Genomic DNA, 14253 nt, shown 5'->3' with positions numbered 1-14253 from the left:
CTTAAAGTGTATGTAAACCCTAACAATTATCTGCACTGCAAGGACTCTATTACTTCTTCCTCCCATAACTCAAAGGACTCAGTGCCAAATTTTAGCACAGATTAAGGGGGAACTCTTACTAAAAAGTGCATTCTTTGCATATTGTTCTTTATTGCATTGTGTGGTTATATTTTGGGCCCATGTTCTTAAGATTTTAACCATTTAAGCCCAGGAAGATTTTACCCCCTTCCTGACCAGGGGGTATTTTGCGATTCGGCACTGCGTGACTTTAATGGACAATTTTGCGGTCATGCAACACTGTACCCAAATGAAATTGATGTCCTTTTTTCCCATAAACAGAGCTTTCTTTTGGTGGTATTTGATCACCTGTGCGATTTTTTTGATCATGCGCTATAAACAAAAAAAGGGTGACAATTTTGCAAAAATAACAATATTTTTCAAATTTTTTTATATGAAATTCCCCAAAAAATTTTTAAAATCAAAATTTGTTAACATTTTAGGCCAATTTGTTTTCTGCTACAAATGTTTGGTAAAAAAAAATGCAATAAGCATATTTTGATTGGTCTGCGCAAAAGTTATTGCGTTTACTAAGGGAAAGATTTTTGTCATTTTTATTTTTTATTTTAACGAGTAATGGCGGCGATCTGCGATTTTTTTTTTTTGCGGGACTGCGACATTGCGGCAGACAGATCGGACCCTTGAATGACATTTTTGACACTTTTGGGGGTACCAGTGACATTACTACAGTAATCAGTGCTATACATATGCACTGTTACTGTAAAAATGACACTGGCAGGGAAGGGGTTAACTTTATTGGAGAAGGAGGGGTTAAGTGTGTCCCTAGGGGCGTGATTCTTACTGTGCAGGGATGTGGCTTTTCATGTAACAGCAGAGATCTACGGTCCTACATAGCAGGACCATATGATCTCTGCTGTTACACAAGGGAGAATGACACGCGCCGTGTTTACATTAGCCGCCTGACTTTCTCCCTCTGTAACTGACGATCGCGAGTGACCGGCGGACATCGGGTCCGCTTGTCACACGCGTGGGGATCCCAGTGAGAGGGCAGGGGGCGGGAGCGCACCTCCGGCGGCGTGCGCTCGCCCCCTATTGGCTCGTAGGCGAGTGACGTATGGGTACGTCACTTTGCCTGCACGGGGCTGACCGCCGCAGTATATGTACTTGCGGCGGTCGGCAAGTGGTTAAGGAAGTAGATTGACACATAGAAAGTCATTCTTTCCCCCCCTTTTATGCCTGAGCCCAAAGGCTATCTCACAGCCTGTGGGTCAGTTACATTGTGATATATTTGTATTGCATATTTCTTTTGTGCTTTTTTGCCTGTCAGAGTTTACTACCTGTCTCAGTTATTACTGTCTTGTTTGATACTAAGCCTGATAGTAAAATACTTCTTTGACCTTTTAACAAATGTGGACAATATAAGGCTGTTATTAGATTATAAATATTAATCAAATAATAGTGAGAAACAACAAAATTTATAAAAGCAAAAGACTGCATGTGCTTGAGCAGATTAGCTCTATATTGTTGCAGCACAATATACTAAAAGTACAGGTATACTGGACAGCCATGCAAATATCTAGTGAATATTTAAAATGAAAGGACACACCAAGAGCAGTTTTGATAAAATTCATAAAACAAAACTTTAGTGGACATCAAAATACATAAAGTTTCTTACACATAAAAGTTACCATAAACATTATACTAAATAACAAGACTTAAAAATACACTCCTAAATCCCAATATCCCAAAAAGTCCAATAACACTTACCGTAGCTCTGGTAGTTGAATTTCAACAGCTTACACTGGATATCTGGAAAAACTGGAACCAGACAATGAGGTGTCTTGGGTGCATCTTTCCAGAGCTCCAAAACAGCGTTTCTTCCACCACATAATGGACTCTATTTATAGTCCTGTTTACCAGACACCACGCACAGGATGTAATCTTTCCTCTTGACCACTCACAGGTCGTTTTGTGAGTAATGTCAGCAAGACGTGGTTGCACTTCCTCCCAAAACCACATGGTCAATTGGATATGCGGCAGCCATCTTTAACCACTTTGCCACTGAGTACCGGAGTACTACTGCGGCAAAGTGGCACGATCCCGTCTGACGACGTAGACCTACGTCGCCAGACTCCTCCCCTGTAGGCGGCGCTCGCGCGCCGCCGGAGGCGCGCTCCCGCTGTTTTCATTCACAGCGGGGTCGGGCCAGGGGAGGAGCAGCGGCGATTGCCGCTGCTCTGCCCCGATCGTCGGGGATCTAATGTGGAGATCCGCCCGCCTGTGTAAACACAAGCGGGCGGATCTCCTCAGTGACAGGGAGTGACAGATCGGAGTGTTCAGCATAGCTGGACATCCGATCTGTCCCTGTCTCACACAGTCACCTCCCCCCCCCCACACGTCAGTAAGCACCAGGCATACATTAACCCCTCCCTCTCCAATAAAATTAACCCCTTCCCTGCCAGTGTCATTTTTACAGTAACAGTGCATATATATAGCACTGATTACTGCAGTAATGTCACTGGTACCCCCAAAAGTGTCAAAAACGTCAGTCAAGGGTCCGATCTGTCCACCGCAATGTCGCAGTCCCGCAAAAAAAAAAAAAAAATCGCAGATCGCCGCCATTACTCGTTAAAAAAAAAAACACCAAAAATGACATAAATCTTTCCCTTTGTTAGTAAACGCAATAACTTTTGCGCAAACCAATCAAAATACGCTTATTGTGATTTTTTTACCAAACATGGGTAGCAGAAAACAAATTGGCCAAAAATTTAAAAAAAAATTGGTTTTTACATCTTTTTTGGGGGGAATTTCATATAAAAAAAATGTTAAAAATATTGTTATTTTTTCAAAATAAACGCTCTTTTTTTGTTTATAGCGCAAAAAGTAAAAATCGCACAGGTGATCAAATACCACCAAAAGAAAGCTCTGTTTGTGGGAAAAAAAGGACGTAAATTTAGTTTGGGTACGGCATCGCACGACCGCGCAATTGTCAGTTAAAGTCGCACAGCGCCGAATCGCAAAAAGTGGCCCAGACGTAAGACAGCAAAATGCTCTAGTGGTAAAGTGGTTAAACACACGACGTCAAAGCTCATTAAACTCCTGTGGGTGAGAGATATTATTACACATGTATGGGGGCATTTATCATGAATCATTTAAAAATATCCACAACCCATACAGATCTACTACAGTCTGGTGTCCTGTTAACTTACCTCTGCAGTAGAATTATTTTAACCAGATGTGCCAGAGGGGATGAGAATGTTATTGGGGTGGAGGGGCAGAACATAAAACCTAAAATTATCAAGTGGCTCCTACTGGGTTGGCGCTACATGTAGATCTGGATATTAGGCTTAAAAAGAACCCTTGTCACTGGCATTGCTAACCTCTCCTGAAAATGTCAGTTATTGCAGTTAACCAATTATGCCAATAATATATTAGATATATTTTCTTTTTTTTTCCAGAATAAATAATCATGAAAACTGTGCAGCAATGCTCCTTGGATCTATAGGTGGAAGCATTGTTAACTGTAAAGACAGGAAGGCAAGGTATGATCAAATGCTCTAAGTTGAAGCAGACTTGCTATGAATGATGTTTTGCATGTGGTCATTTACATTTAAACTGTCTAAAAAAAAAAAAAAAAAAAAAAAAAAATGATGGTACAGTGGTATATATTAATTTTTCCAGTGATCGCTTAGTTAAAAGAATTGTCCCATCAAAAACAATTATTCTGTTTTTCTCCAGCAGTTTACCTTAGTAATTCTAAAGTCTAAAGGTTTTTACCTTAATGCATTCCCTGCTACCTTTTTTCCCCCCATCCCTAAACACTTACCTGGCTCATTGGATCGATGCAGTGCTGTGTCCAGCTGCAATTCTTCTCGCCTCTCTTCTTGCTCTCACAGGCTTCCCTGTTAGCAGCGGGAGCCATTGGCTTCTGCTGCTGTCAGTCAAATCTTGTGAGGAGGGAGGGAGAGGGGTATGAGCGAACTGCGCTATAAGTGTCCCCCACAGCAGCCGGCTTGTTATAGGGGAACTCGTAGGGAGAAGATGCGGACAGTGCTGGTGGAGCAGGTAAGCATAAACCTCTTTTTTTTTTTTTTTTTATATTAATAAAATAGAACCTTTAGTATCTAAATTACCTACATTTTTATGTCTGCTATATATTCTGGAATTGCTGGTCTGCCAGGTATTCTGCAATTGATCATGAATGCAAAAAACACAAAGACCTCTTTTAATATAGAAAATGTATTAACCGCTTAATGACTGCTACAGGGCGGCAGTTCTGTGCAGAATCACACACACACATATATATATATATATATATACATATATATCTGATTCTGCACTTCTAACTAGGGGGCATGCCACTTCTGCTCTGATTAGTCACAGCAGAAGCCGATCATCAGGATAGGAGGCTGAGCGGAGCTTTGCCTATGTAAAGAAGGCAGGGCTCCCTTCTAACAGCGGGGATGTGATGGATTTCTTTCCCTGCAAAAAAGGGAAAGCAAATCCATCACACCCCTTAGTAAAAGCACCTCACAAAGTATACAAAACACTGTCTAGACACAGATTTAACCCTTTGATCGCCCTACATGTTTAATTTCTTGCCAGCCAGTGTAATTAATACATTGACAGTACATATTTTAGCACCTTTTCCCACAAAGTGTCAAAAGTGTCAGTGTCCAATTAAATGCTGCATAAAGCAATAGGAAATTGACATTTTGAGGATCGCATGCGGTATTTGGAAAAACATCTAAATCCTGCATGCGATTCTGTGAATGGAGCCCATTGTGCTAAACCTGTAGGTAAATAATAGAACCAGAATCTTACAGTGGAAAAGTGGGTTTGATAATAAAGTTGGTAGTGCCCCCACCCAGGACAGGGTCTCTGTGAAAAGAGGGGATTATCTTCCTGGGAATTATTAAGTAATCTAAACAAAGTAATTATGAGCAGAAGAACTATTACAACCAGCAAATAACATGAACCATAATTACATAGATGCACACCAGTATGGAAATGGTACAAGCTTTATATAAGAATAGATTCATAACAGTACATACATCCAATGTACTTACAGGTATTATCAGCAAAAGGGCCCAATAGCATTCCTATTGGATTTGTGCACATAACCTGGGTGTATATAGTTAATAATAGAGATACTGTACTGCCAGATGAATGTTGCAGCATCTGTCTTTGTGCTGGAGACCTGAAAACAAGATCAGTGGTCATGGTGGTATCCTCCAACTGTTGTCTATTCAGCCTGGAATGGGACTTCCCACCGGCAGGAACTGTGGTGTGGCACTGGAACTCAGACTCAGCCTACTATGCACTTTAGTCCTTTCCTTGTAGTGTTTAAAAAAAACAAGAGTGGTATATAAACTCTATTGTAATAAACAGGTTCATTTATTAATATACAGCAAGGTGCCCACTACATACATACAGTAGCACAGATCTAATCATCTTGCGCTGTACACATGAAATAATAACAAAGACAGAGAAGAGATACTGTCTGTCACAAGGACTTACATATACACTCAGCAGCTGCAGTTAAACTATTAAATCATAGGAACACCTGCGTAACAGTGTCTTCTGGTCCAGGATTTAGTAGCATGGACAGTACATGTGGCTGAGTCTTTCTATCTTTTCCCACTTCCTCCTTCCAGGGTTTCAAAGCCAACAACCCAGGGGCAGGAAGTGCATACATAATATATTTAAATGCATTTACAAATACAGACAGTAGAGGGCAGAGTAGATCCCTGCAGTAAACTCAGAAGGTGCACTCAATGATTGTCTGTAAGCAATTTGTTCTTAAATTTACTGTTGTCAGTCTGTTTACTATTACACAATAAAAGCACAGACCCGTTGTGAACTTCTGAACTCACAATATGGCCTCAATCTTCCAGGTTGGGTTAACTGGGCGTTAAGTAAGTCAACCAACCCGGGATGATTTTTTTTTTTTTAAAACAGTCTGAGGGCCTAATGAAAAAAAAAGTCTGGATTTGGACTTTAATTCACAGACATAATGCAACCTAAATGGTCAGTATATATATACCAACACTACCTTACACAATACTGACACAATGGCAACTCTACCTTACTTCTTTTGGAGAAAGAATATGCTTCAGGAGCTGCAAGCTTTGAAATCTGTTTTTTTTTTTCTTTCTGAGCTACACATGCTTTACCCTTTACTGGGACATACCGTGATGTGTCCCTGTTAAGAACTGGGCTTACACCCTAGTATTAATATACTGAATTCAGCACCCTCTGTTTGATTCCTGGGAGGACTTGCTATGCATATACTTAACAAGGCAAAGTTTGACAATTTCATTGAATAATTGCAACAAAGGAGGGGCCCTGCCTCAAGTTTTGACTACATACACCAGCAGTGTTAGTATCATAGAGCATTATCAGTGACAGTGGAACTAGAAAAATACAGTTGGGTGTGAATTCTAACATACCAATACTGAGGGTACAAATGTATGTGTTACTGGTTATAGCCAATAGTGATCATATAAGCAAATTGCTTACAAGACAATTATTGTGTAACTCATTCCATTCTATAAAAAAACAAACACATTTTTACCTTTAGATACAATTTAAATGTATTACCGAGTTTGCAAAAGAATCTCAAGCTATGTCCCTCTTAGGAATATCAAGCTATGGAAATTCTCTAAAGGAAGTAGTTTGTTTAAGGTAAAGCACTGCATTTTAACAAAAAATGTCAGGTGGTCCTGTGTACACCAGATATGGAGATTAAACATGTGCAGAACGGAAAAATGTGTTTTGTTTCAGATAGATTTATTATGCTACTCTTTTAGTTTAGTTGATTTGTTTTGGAATTTGTTTCATTTAGTTTTGTTTATTAATTTTCTAACAAATTCCAAATTATCGGAACGATTCAAATTTGGACCTGTCAAAAAATTATTGACCGATTTGAATTTTGTGTGAAGAGGAATGTTAAGGAGTGGGCCAGGAAGCAATCCGCTGCGTCCTTAACAGCCGATGAGTCATCAGCTGTCAGCGGTCTACCCGACAGATGAAAGGTAAACAAAAGAATGCCGGCAATTAAATATTCTGAAAAAAAAGATGCGTGCCCCCCCAATTGGGTCTAGTATGGATTTTAAGGGAAACCCCACACCAAAATTAAAAAAAAAAAAAAAAAAAGGCGTGGGGACCCTCCCAAAATCTATATTAGACTCCTACCAGAGCATGCAGCCCGGCAGGCTAGGAGGGGGATGAGCAATCGCCCCCCTTCCTGAACCATACCATGCCACATGCCCTCAACATGGAGGGGTGCTTTGGGGCAGGGGGAGCTCTGCCCCCCCAAGCCAAAGCACCTTGTCCCCATGTTGATGGGGACAAGGGCCTCTTCCCCACAACCCTGGGCAGTGGTTGTGGGGGTCTGTAGGTGGGGAGCTTATCGGAATCTGGAAATCCTCTGTAACAAGGGGGCCCCCAGGCCTGGCCCCCCCCCCCCACCATGTAAAGCAGTATGGGCCCTACCTATTCACCAAAAAAGTGTAAAAAGCGAGTAAAGACATGACACAAATTTTTGATAAGCCCTTTATTTAGAAAAAAAAAAAAAAGGTTCCCTGGTATAGATCCATTGTTAATGACAATGCCCGCCACACCCGAAAATAAAAACAAACCCCTCTGGTCCCGCCGAAAGCTTCCGCCGTTTGCCTGCTCCATCTCCTGACATTTCCTAAATAACTTAAATAAGGGGCAGAGCCATCAGATGACCATATTGGGTGACCCCGCCCCCTTGTGACAGCATCAATCCAGCATACCTCAGTCTAAGACATTACAAGAAGGCAGGGCCTCTCTGCCACGTCAACAGGTGGCCCCGCTCTTTCACTTTTAAAGAAATGTTAGATGGCGGAGCAGGCCTTTGCCGAGGCTGGAGGTTTTTTTTTATTTTTTCTGGTCCGGCAGTGTGGCGGGCATCGTCATTGACAATGGGTCTACAGCGGGAGATCTGGGAGATTTTTTTTTTTTTTAAATAAAGGACTTGTCAAAATCTCGTGTTGTGTCTTTACTCACTCTTTTACTTATTTGGTGAATCGGTAAAGGAAATTAATATACGAAAAGAAATTAAATGAGTTTCAAAGAAATCTCTGAATAACCAGATTCTAACTGCACATGTCTAATGAAGATACATTTTGTCAACCCATCAGATGATTGGTAGCGATATAAAAACAAGGTGATCTTATTTTATTATTTTTTTTATTTAAATGCGTCACTGAAAAAGCTTATTTATGAAAGAGAAAATTCTATATATTTTCCTTTTTTGAATCATATTACCAATGGTCTTTTTTTTATTACATCTATTTTGTTTTTCTGCCACATAATTATGTCATGTAACAGACTGTTTTTTTTTTCTTGGGAGAGGTTTTAGAGAAATAAATACTTTATTGCACTTTTATAGATCTGATTCTTTTTAAATTAGACTGAGCTATTAGAGCTGACTTCATGTGGCTGACATTATAAAAAGTTTGTAACTGTTTTATCTTCTCGTAGGACTCCTCTTCATGCTGCAGCCTTCAGAAACCACACAGAATGCATTCAACTTCTTTTAAGCTATGATGCCAATGTAAATTCTGTAGATGTAACCGGCAAGACACCGCTAATGACCGCTGTTGAAAAAGGCCATTTAAATGTTGCAGGTTGGTGTCAAAAATATGACATTAAATTTGATCCTTTATATTTTTCCAGTTAACTGCTGTTAAAATGAAAATTGCATGCCTAGTTTTACATTCAGATTTTCTTTGATATGCTTTAGAAATTCTGATCAAAAGAACCAGTGTGGACTTGACTGCAAAGGATATTTTTTCAAATACAGCACTTCACTTGGCATGCATGGCAGTAAGTAAAAAGTATAGATTTCTCAGGGGCAGTGGACTTTGGATGACTATAGATACATAAATCAGGATAATGTGTTGACATTAACATATTATTAGAAAAACATCAGGTTTTCATATATCGCTCAAACCTGATGATGTAATTAACATTCACTCAGATACTAAAAAAAAAAAATCTATTTTTTGCTACCAGTTATTTTTTGTAACGTGGCAGGGGAACTGCCAGATTTCCTTGATTAAAGGAAACTCTTACAGCTTTAGATTTCTGCTATGCTTTGTATAATCAATGTAAAATTAGCAAAAAAGGGCACATGAAAAAGATAATTTTCCCTATTTTGTAGACGGTGATTGTATGGTGGGAATTTATTAATAATGAATGTGTATTTTTTTACATGATTAGCAAAGGTATATGAGTACATTTCCAAGCAGCGTGTTTTTTTAAATCAGCAATCAGGCCATCCTAACAGAAAAAAGAGCCTCAAGTGCAGCTCCTGAGAACAGCAAAGGATCTAACATGCAATATATGTAATTCTATAAGAGAAAATTGCAGACTGGAAAAATGTTGCAAGAAAAAGTCAAAAACTGGGGACATTTTACAAGAGAATCCCAGAGATTGCTGTCATTACAGGTTCTTTACAAACCAGTGCATTCCATAATTGTTTCCTTATAGCCACTGAGCAATCTGTTGTTGCCACATACTGTATGATAATGTTTACAAAATCAATTATAAAAAATCTACGAAAAATACATACATTGTAAAAAAGTGAAAAGGTAGCACACAAAGCCCAGAAAAATGGGAAAAAGTAAAAAAGAAATAAACTAAACTAAACAATTAAACTAGCTGAAGTCTACCTAATTAATATTTTCCTTTTATTGGCCTGACTTCTAGTTGTTGCAATACAAGTACCATGATATGGGTACACTGTGTGGCAGTTCCTTTTGGGCACATGTGGTGCTGAAGGAAGCACTGTCCTTGTCCTCCTCATTTTTCACAGTTCACGTGACTGTACATGATGACTCCTCAACCAATGACTATCAAGAGGGCCCTCAGGCTGCAGTACCTAAGCTTTTTTTTTTTTTTTTTTTTTTTTTTTAATATAAAGTTTATTTAGGTTTCATGAAAAAAATAAATAGCAGTAGTACAAACTCTTCAGACAGGTATAGATTACACTATCCATGAAGAACGTTGCATCAGAACGTAGCATCAACATTACATATGGTAAGTCTACCTAATTAATATTTTCCTTTTATTGGCCTGACTTCTAGTTGTTGCAATACAAGTACCATGATATGGGTACACTGTGTGGCAGTTCCTTTTGGGCACATGTGGTGCTGAAGGAAGCACTGTCCTTGTCCTCCTCATTTTTCACAGTTCACGTGACACAGTCACAGTACATGATGACTCCTCAACCAATGACTATCAAGAGGGCCCTCAGGCTGCAGTACCTAAGCTTTTTTTTTTTTAATATAAAGTTTATTCAGGTTTCATGAAAAAAATAAATAGCAGTAGTACAAACTCTTCAGACAGGTATAGATTACACTATCCATGAAGAGCGTCGCATCAGAACGTAGCATCAACATTACTTATGGTACCAGAAAAATAGCATGGCGATTGGATTTAAATTGACATTATAAGAGAAGGGATTCAGGAAAAAAGAAAAGGGGAAAAGAGAAGAATAGGGGGGGGGGGGGGAACGACACAGGCATAAAGGAGGGTAAAAAAGCACCTAGGCTTGAATTACACTATAAAGTGATATTAAAGTAGTAAAGCAACATTCAAAAAGTACTATCCATTGTCCAGCAATTAATTTTGTACAAACCGAGTCACTTTAAAGAAAGGGGCTCTAAAGATGTAACCTTTGCTGGAAACACTTTCCAAGATGTATACACTTGATCATCAGAACATTATCTAATGCTCTGCAAGGAAACATATCACATTCTGTGTTTGGGCACCACATAAGGAGAATTACTATATACTCTATGTAAAGGCTGAGCCACAGGAAAGGCCAAAACTTGCCGACCTGTTGGTACAAGAACTACATGTATACCCATATATAGTTTGTTAAATGACCACATCAACCACTGTGATCTTTTTTTATTTGTATAGGAACTTAGGTCTATTATCTGAAAAAATATGTTGTCTGCCTTTGCTAACCTTCTGAAAATGTTGCTTGTTTAACAGTAATATTTATTGAATGGCTTTAATATTTTTAATCACTAACCTTGAGAAAGTTTTGCTTACCAGCAATCTGAACACTTGTTAGAGGTAAAACATTCAAGTCCCTAAATCGGGATCCTCCCTCCGCTGTCACATTTTGAAAACAGCACAGCGGTGCAAGGCTCCGCCCGCAGGGTTGCGTGATTCATTCACAGGAATTTGTGAATGTGAGAACTACAAGTTCCATTTCCACTGCAGCAGATGGCTTTTTGTTCTCAATAACCTGTGAGGGCGCTGATGAGCAAGCTTGTAGTTCATTCACAAGCCCTGCAACTTTCAAACTGACACAGCCCATACAGAAGTACAGCTGAAAACGGTAGGGTTTGTCTGCAGGGGCCTGACTTTGCACCCATGATCTACTGATCACAAGTGCAATGCTTTGAAGGCTTCTGCAGAAAAAATAATAAATGCACATTTTTTTCTTTTCCAACAGTGTTTTCTAAGAGATTTTCAAAAATAAACAGAGAATATGAATACCAATACACATAGCACCATACATCTCCTTTTCGTAACAAAGTGAAATACAAAAAGAATAGCGATTATAATATTTCCAAAGTACAATGCAATAAATTGGAGATCCAGGCTATCAGCATGTCTTGAATTTGCAAATTGTGAACAAAAATTGAATGTTTTACCCACATTTCCCATCTGCATTAAACTTATTTGCATGTCAGTACAGGAGGATAAAAAGGCATAGGGGGAGGCAGATGCAGACACCAGTTACCCTGAACATTCAGGGCTCCCTGTGGTGACAGGCAATGTACCCAACAAACCTCAATCTCCTTCCCACACATGCTTCCCAGGGAGACATCCCAGAGCATCGGGGGAAAAGCTGAACAGAAGAAAGAGAAGGGATAAAAGACAAAGTGCAAGAAGGTAGTGCACAGGGGCATATAGCCCCTCTGATCCAAAACTGGGCTATTGCTAGTTTATTAGGTGGTTTCAGTCAAGCAGTTGATCCAGGGGTTTGTATATTTTTTTTATGCGCAAACCCCTGTATATATGTGCATTTATTATTTTTTCCCAGAACTTGAATGTAATATATTGCAGCTTACCAATCATTAGATGTGGTGGCTGCATTTGTTTTCTTTTTTTTTTTAGGCTTTTTTCCCTGTTTTCACCTGGTAATCTGTCTAGTAACACACTTTCTGTATTAGAGTTCCCCCACTCTGGATGATTGTAGACAGGGGGCACATTTGGACAGCAGCATTGTCAGTCTAGGGAGAGGGGAGCATTAGAGGCACTAGCACAGGGATGTCAAACACCATTTCATTGCGGCCCATCAGCATTATTGTTGCCCTCAAAGGGTCAATTGCATCTGTAAGACTATATTAAAGTATCCAGGGATTTTTTTCTCAGAAAATAGGTGCAGAAACCACGCCCACTGCCAAACTGCATTGAATGGCGGCTGTGGCCAAAATGCACAGTGATCTTCAAGGGGCAATAAATATCAGGAGTACATTATGTGCAGAGTTCAGGTATACGTTATGTACAGAGTGCAGTCCACGGGCCTTGTGTTTGACACATATGCACTAGCAGATTTAGATATACTAATAAATTGAAGCCAAGCTCCAGCTAATACTTTTAAAGCAGTTACAGCAAGCAGTTTTTTTTTCTTTTGGGATTAAAGATTTACATGAATAGATAAAAGCTAATCAATGTTAGCACATCTTTCTATGGTAAATGGTTTGTCCCAACCATGTAACCTGATCTGCAGGACAGCTTGTTCTTTTTAAAAAACAGACTTACTGGTCAGATCACCAGATGAAAACAGAAAAAAGAAAACTAATGCATACATCACATCTAAGTATTGGTAAGCTGCAATATAATAAATGTTTTCACCATAACTACTGTAGAGTCCCATTTGGAAGATTTCCCTCTGTCAGCTTCTCACGTACCTGACTGATGAGCCCGATAGTGCAGAGGAAGGCCTCCCTTACGTATCTGACTCGCGGCCCCTGGTAGAGCAGACAGGAGGCACGGGAGAGCAGAATGGTATGAGGGCCTGGCGGGTCAGTTGTTGGACGGGCAGCTCCAAGGTCCCAGATGCTTTAAAAGGAGACAACCAGCAGGTAGGAGGATCCCAACAGCAGGCAGGCAGAAGGACGGAACACCCAAGTCCACACTCGCTCTGGGGGCTCACAGGCAAACGGATCAGTTCACAGGCCGGGTCAACAACAGGCGGGCGGCGTGGAATCCAAAGGAGCATGCAGGTTCAAGGTCCGAGGGGAGCCGACGTCAGGTGCAGGCAGAAAGCAAGGGAAGTCCAAAGTCAAGCTGGGTCGTACAGGAGATCAATCACAGAAGCAGGTAAATGGGAGCAGGGGTCACAGGAAGCTGCAGATCAGACAGCAAAGACATAATGCTTCTGAGGAGTTTAAATAGAGCAGCCTGTTGCCAATCACTGCAATTAGTCTGCAGACTCTGCACTAAGTTAACCCCTTAGGTAGCAGACCCATGATACCCTCTATTCCTGTTCTGGGAATAACCCAAACGTTGGCATTTTCTTTTACTTTGACTTTTGATGATAACAGTAAACAGGATGAATGGTGAATTTCCAAAATGGGAGCACAGACAACACAAGAAACCTGACAAGTGTTCAAATCCCTCTCCACTTTATCAAAAAAAAAAAAATGTTGCTTTACTTTAGAGTTATATATCCTGGATCCTGATGGGTTTTTTTTGTTTTGTTTTTTAACACCTGCTATTTGAAAAGTATGTAAGATTCCATTGCTAGCGTTCTTCTCAAAATACTAGTTGCTTAGTTGTGTCTTGGTTCAGTACTTTTAAATCATAGACCTGGAACAAGCATGCCGAAAATGAGTGTAACCGAAGCATTAGAATTCCTATACTTATTTTAAGTCATTGACTCATAAAGCATTGAAAAGTCAATGGCAGCCTACACAATTCCCTCATTACAAGTCTACTTTGAATATGGTACAAGTATTTTTAGAAACTGGGTTAGCACACCATATATGCATCGTTCTCATATATCAAAAGTCATATACAAATTAGTTTCAATGCATACACTGCTATAAACAGTATATTAAATACATCATTTTCAGTTTCTAAAAATAAAACATGCTAAAAGATACCGCATAAATCAACAGTAGGATTGATATCAATGTATGATTGCATAATTGAGATATATCTAAAATTACT

General features: G+C 39.7%; 1 protein-coding gene across 1 annotated transcript in view; it reads left to right on the top strand.

Annotated features, from left to right (window-relative positions):
* The window catches only part of ANKRD44 (ankyrin repeat domain 44), a 234646-nt gene that overhangs the window by 196815 nt on the left and 23578 nt on the right, over window positions 1-14253 (top strand). Inside the window, exons 23-25 of the mRNA XM_082261307.1 lie at window positions 3477-3560; window positions 8533-8678; window positions 8795-8877. Coding sequence (XP_082117433.1) covers window positions 3477-3560; window positions 8533-8678; window positions 8795-8877 — 313 coding nt within the window. The remainder of the gene's footprint in view (window positions 1-3476; window positions 3561-8532; window positions 8679-8794; window positions 8878-14253) is intronic.

Source organism: Pelophylax lessonae (genome assembly GCF_965119305.1).
Source record: "Pelophylax lessonae genome assembly, chromosome: 6".
Taxonomy (NCBI): Eukaryota; Metazoa; Chordata; class Amphibia; order Anura; family Ranidae; genus Pelophylax; species Pelophylax lessonae.
The sequence above is the reverse complement of the archived record's forward strand: the minus strand, read 5'-3'. Positions and strand labels throughout refer to the sequence as shown.